The 5,849-nt window shown below is 34.5% G+C and overlaps 1 protein-coding gene and 1 non-coding gene across 2 annotated transcripts; one reads left to right on the forward strand and one right to left on the reverse strand.

The window, feature by feature from the left end:
* Positions 1-1,790: 1,790 nt before the first annotated feature.
* LOC145117889 (small nucleolar RNA R71) lies at positions 1,791-1,896 on the reverse strand. Its single transcript, XR_013712882.1, has one exon. It is a non-coding gene; the product is annotated as a small nucleolar RNA R71 (small nucleolar RNA).
* A 1,134-nt stretch (positions 1,897-3,030) lies between these two features.
* Positions 3,031-4,987, forward strand: LOC145112419 (uncharacterized). Its single transcript, XM_079048581.1, has 9 exons — positions 3,031-3,244; positions 3,638-3,719; positions 3,809-3,883; positions 3,958-3,994; positions 4,082-4,165; positions 4,250-4,310; positions 4,412-4,518; positions 4,605-4,670; positions 4,744-4,987. The coding sequence occupies exons 1-9, from the start codon at positions 3,163-3,165 to the stop codon at positions 4,831-4,833; spliced, it is 684 nt and encodes a 227-aa protein (XP_078904707.1). The 5' UTR covers positions 3,031-3,162; the 3' UTR covers positions 4,834-4,987.
* Positions 4,988-5,849: the final 862 nt, after the last annotated feature.

Below are 5,849 nucleotides of genomic sequence, written 5' to 3' on the forward strand. Positions count from 1 at the left end.
TGTTTAAATAGGGTGTAAACCCTCAGATTAGGGTTTTTGTCCAGTCAGAGTCTACTCGTCGAGTCCGGGACCCGACTCGACGAGTCCATCACTTAAATCCCGCGCCTCATCCCGCTTTTACTCGGCGAGTTGGTCCTTCAACTCGCCGAGTCCAAGGCCAAAAATGCAAAAATACTTAAATAAAAATACATACCAAGAACCAGGTGCTACACCGCAAGTCCTTAAATTTTGTCCACATCTCTTATTTACCTCCTCTAGCAAGATCCTACCTCCAAAAGTCCCTGAAATATTACAAAAGTGTGTGAATGAAATGGCCTCATGAAAAATCCCGAAAAACATGCAAAATGCATGAGTTTAAATCTATATGCAATGCACTTTTATGAAATAAAGCTATAAAATGAGTGCATGAAATGCACCTAATAGTTGCTTAACTTGACCATAGAAGAGTAACTAATATCATTCATAGTCCAATTGTGCTAGTATCAATTTAGTGTTTAACTTGAGCATGACCATTGCCTTGTCATCCATAAATCGATAGGCCTATATATTTGACCATAATAGCTAGACAATTGGTAATCAGTATAATCCATCCACCAAAAATCAACAATAGGAGAAAATGAAATCGGATCTCGACAGAAGCACTATTTTAATTATTAAAGTTGCTTTGTTGTCATTGCTTGCTTGTTTGCTAGTTGATATTAAGTTATTATGATCTTGAAAAATCAGTAAAAAAACCCCCAATCATAGTTTATTTTATAGTTTAATTAGAAGTAGTTAATTTATTAAATTGAATTTTGTTCCATGTGATCGACAATCCACTTACATGAGCTACACTATAATCTGACTAAGTACACTGCCTACAGGTGCATAGATAGTAAAAAGTTTGTTAGGTTATAAATCTAAAACTAAATAGGTACTTTGTGCAAGCATCAAGTTTTTGGCGCCGTTGCCGGGGAACGGCTTATTTGAATTATATTTTAATTGCTTTTAGTTGTTCGATCCTTTTTGTGGGGTAAAAACCTCAACAAGTTACTTTGGTTGCATTTGTTTTAGTTGTTTTTCTTTCTAAGACGCAACCACGTCATGGTTATCTTCACCACGTCGTGGTATCGCTTCAGTTAATTATTAGTTTAGTGGTTTTATTCCTTTTACGCGTTTTTGTTTTGTTTCAGTGATATATGACCCGATGATCTAAAACACCTATTGTTCCTCCATTACAAGATCCAGAATCCGCTTTCCACAAGAAAAAGGACAAGAAAGTCAACGAGTCAACATGCACTTTTCATTTGGATAAAGGATTTGAAAGCTTCAAAAGGACGTTGGATAAGAAAGGAATCGGATACGAACCATAATCATCTACCGAAGGAAGTTCAGACGATTTAAAGCTAAAAACCGAAGAAGAATAGATGATGGATATCGCAAGAATTACGATGGGAAACTATAAGAAACGAATCTGAGAGAATAATGGACCAGGCTTAGTTCCACCAGAGATACCACCTGAGAGAAGTTTTGAGATCAAAGGACACATTCTGTCCATGCTCAAGGGCATACCTTTTTCTGTGAAAGAGTATGAAGATGTTTTCAAGCACATTGATGAGGTCAAAGACATTGCCAGCTATTTTCATGTTCCTAATGTGCCAAGAGAATCAGTGCTACTAAGGATGCTTCTGGTTAGTTTTACCGGTTAAGCAAAAGTTTGGTTGAAATCTCTTGCACCCAGATCCATTACTACTTGGGACACCCTCCGTGAAACTTTTATTGAGTAATTTGGTCCACCTTCCAAGATCTCAAAGCTTAAAAAAAGATAGCTAATTTTCAACAAGAGGTTGGAGAGTCGCTATATGAAGCATGAGAGAGGTACAAAGGATCGCTTAGAAGTTTCCCTCAACATGATTTGAATGTCCAACAAGAAGTGTCTACTTTCTATGATGGGGTGAATGTTACAACTAGACAACTTCTTGACTCCCAAGGGCTAATGACAAATATGGAGCCAACTGCTATCAAAGAGTTAATTGAAGAGTTTGCAAAGCACTCATGAGAGTACCATAATCCAAGAGAGGATGTTACTAGAGGAAAGGGGGATGGAGAAAACGAGAACTTGGTTGCAATCATAGGTAAGCTAGATTTTATGGATAGGTGAATGACAATGTTAGATCAATCAATTAATGCCATAAGAGTTGGTTGTGATAATTGTAGTGGACTGCATTTGACAAAGGATTGTGACTTAGAGGAAAATGGGAATCGCAAGGCGCAAGTGTTTTACTCGAGCGGTGACAAGTATGATGAAGATTGGAGGAAGCCTAAGAAGGAATGATTGCCATATGAAGAGTACAAGAAACAGAAAGATGAGAAGTATAGACAAACCGGTCGGGGTTTCTACCAAAAAGAGCAACCACAACCCGAAAAGAAGATAAATTTCGAGTCGATACTTCAAAGATTTATGGAAGCATATGAAAAGAGACATGATACAACTGATGCTAATGTATGAAATCATCAAGCTTCCATAAAAAACATAGAGACTCAACTTGGGCAACTTACTACACTTTTCAATGAAAAATTACCACCTCGAAATCAAGACCCAAAAGCACAACCTCATGTAATGGCAACTTACCATACTTTTCAAATTTAATTATGGTAATATTTTTCATAATTAATACTTCTTATATGTTTAAGACACATATAAAAAAATCTCATATATAAATTGACATTATATTATTATTTAAAAGGTTTATTAATGTATTTATTAAAAAATATGATGACTAATTGTGATTGTGCCAAAATAATTTATCTTAAATAAATATTAGAAATTTTTATTGAGATATATATAAAAACATAGATATAGATAAATATATATAGAAAAAAGATATATTAAAAGAATAATGTATTTCATAAGATATATACAGATTTTGAAAAAATTGACTTATCTGTACAATATAACAAACCGTATCGAACTATTAAACCGTTCCACATCACATCACATCCACCCGTGTTCGCAGATGAGTTCAGAGTTCAGAAGTTGAGATTGCTTCCCTCTTTCTCTTTCTGCTGCTCTGAAAGAGTCGTCCGCCATTCGTGACGGCTCTCGGAGTTCGTGCAATCTGCGTCGTCCTCGGTGGCTGCTCTCTTATCCCTAATTTTGGAATTCGATTATAAAGATTCAAGATGCGTCGTACTCCAACAAAGAAAGGTCCGTCTAATTCAACGTCATCGTCAAATTCGTCAGCCATCGATCAATTCCGTTCCGGTATTCCTTCAATTCTCTATTTCTAGTTCAGTTTCACATTAATTTTTTGTGGTTTAGATCGATTCACCTGAGTTTCAAGCGCATGCTGCTGTTTTTTTAATGAAACATTATTTGTACGTTTCAAATATAATTATGCAATTACTATTCCTTTGAAGTGATATCGATTACAACTCAGCCAATCTTATTCAGTTCCTTGTCGTTCACAGCTGCAAACACGTTTTGAACTGATGAAGAAGTTTATATGATCATGGATCAATTTCTAGGCTAACAATTAATGTATTGCTATATAACTTATCACTGGGAAGACTTTGCTTTTTTCTAGTTCTTGTTCTTGTATAGTGCCTTTTGATCTTTATTATTATTATATAATAATTATTATTTATTTATTTTCAGGTGGTAGGACTGCTACAAAGGAGTTTGAATTCATAGATCAGCTGTATCATTCATATGCTAAAAACTCATCTGGTATTATTGAGTAAGTGCAATCCATTAGATTTTTTTACTTTAGTTTACAGTTTGGGTTTGCTTCATCTATAACACTTACATATATATGTTTCTGAACAGCCCTGAAGGAATTGAGCATCTATGTTCTGATCTTGAAATTGATCACACTGATGTCCGGATATTAATGCTGGCCTGGTAAATTCCATTTCTACCCTTTTTTTTTCACTTGAATTCATCACATTACACTGATTGATCTATTAAACCTTCAGGAAAATGCAATCTGAAAAGCAGGGGTATTTCACTCTGGTAAGAAAAAATTGCATCTTTAAGTTTCTTTCATAAAATAATGTAAATATCATTACTCAAAAATGGGTTGCTAATCTTTTATAATAGGAGGAATGGCGAAGAGGCTTCAAAGCATTGCGGGTTGATACTCTAAATAAATTGAAAAAGGCACTTCCTGATCTGGAGAAGGAGGTATACAATACAACACAACACAAAGAATACAAATATAAGTTTATGTTAAATGACTAAAATACCCTTTATTGTTATTATTTAAAGGTTCAAAGGCCATCAAATCATGTGAATTTCTATTCCTATGCGTTCCAATATTGCCTGACAGGTTCGAATAATTCCTCGCAGCTTTAAAATTGGTATTTTTGGGTTTTAGATTTTTCATCAGGAATTAGTTTTTAACTTTTTATTTATTTATATTATATGCAGAGGAGAAGCAGAAGACGATTGATATTGAGAGCATATGTCAGTTACTGGAGCTTGTTTTGGGATCAGTATTCCCACGACAGGTGGATTCATTTGTTCAATATCTAAGGGTCAGTTCAGTACTTTTTTCTTTTCTTCCTAGCAAAAGTAAAATCCCTTTATTCCTTAAATTAAATGATCCATTTCAAATATGCAGATACAGAGCGATTACAAGGTTATAAACATGGATCAGTGGATGGGTTTCTACAGATTTTGCAATGAGGTACTAAAATATTTGTTTTTCATTTTCTTATTCTAGAACATTGTAATTAATCTTGTAATTTCCTGGTTTACAGATAAGTTTCCCAGATTTTGGGAATTATGATGCGGAACTGGCTTGGCCACTCATTCTGGACAACTTTGTGGAGTGGATGAGATCGAAATAGTTCAGATTAATCACATATTTTGCTTCAACTTCATTTTTGTTTATTGTTGCTTCTGAACAATTTCTATTGGATGCTTTTCAATGGCTTGTATTTATTGTGAATGGATGAAGACATAATATAATAGTAGCTTATAGAGAGTGATTAAATTTTGTAATTATTTTCTGTTTTTCAGTTGCAAACAAATCATTGTTTTTGAGAATGCAAAATAAGTTACATGATTATTTTACAATATGTGTATGTTTGATTAATGGGGTTCATACTAGTAGATTGGCATATTGTCACACCCCAAAACCGGAACGGCGGAAACGTTCGGGGGTGGAGGACGTTATGTACAGTATCACAATAATGCAAAGTAGTAAACAAGTAACAACATCATCCATTGCATTAATAATATAATTTCATACAAGTGTGTTCTGTCAAGTTAAATAGACACCAAAAATATGTATCAAAATAAAAGATGAGTCTTGAACGAGCTCCATCTTCTCAAAACCTGGCACCGGTACCTGTCTACTGGTGACCTGAGAATACAAGTTATTTTGAAAGAGTTTATCAGCTTTAAAGCTGGTGAGATCATAAGTATATTAGTGTCTGTATTTGTATGAAAGCATTTGTAAGATGTTTGTAAGATGTTTGTAAGATGTTTGTATAAGTTTGTAAAAGTTTAAATTCTCCTAGAAAACCCTATGTTTCCTACTAAAAGTAGCCTTCTACCAAGGCATCTAGTGTATGTGTGTGTGTCTCTTGTAAGAGTATGTATTTTCCCAAATCTGACTATCATTAACCAAAAATATAGTTTTTACATTACTGTTCATTGTGTGGATGTTCACAAAGTGAATGTAATGGGAAAATGAAATAGTACTGTAGTGTTGTATTAAGTAACTACTGCTGTACTAACTACCTTAAACCAATTGTTATTTTAAAGTACCATGTGATCGGCCTGTACCCTGCTACCGACTCATAGAAAAACGACGATGTAAGACGTCGTAAGAAATGACGTTTGGCACCCGTAGACTTGC

Source organism: Lactuca virosa, chromosome 5, assembly GCF_052849685.1.
Source record: "Lactuca virosa cultivar CGN04683 chromosome 5, Lactuca_virosa_CGN04683_v6, whole genome shotgun sequence".
Classification (NCBI taxonomy): Eukaryota; Viridiplantae; Streptophyta; class Magnoliopsida; order Asterales; family Asteraceae; genus Lactuca; species Lactuca virosa.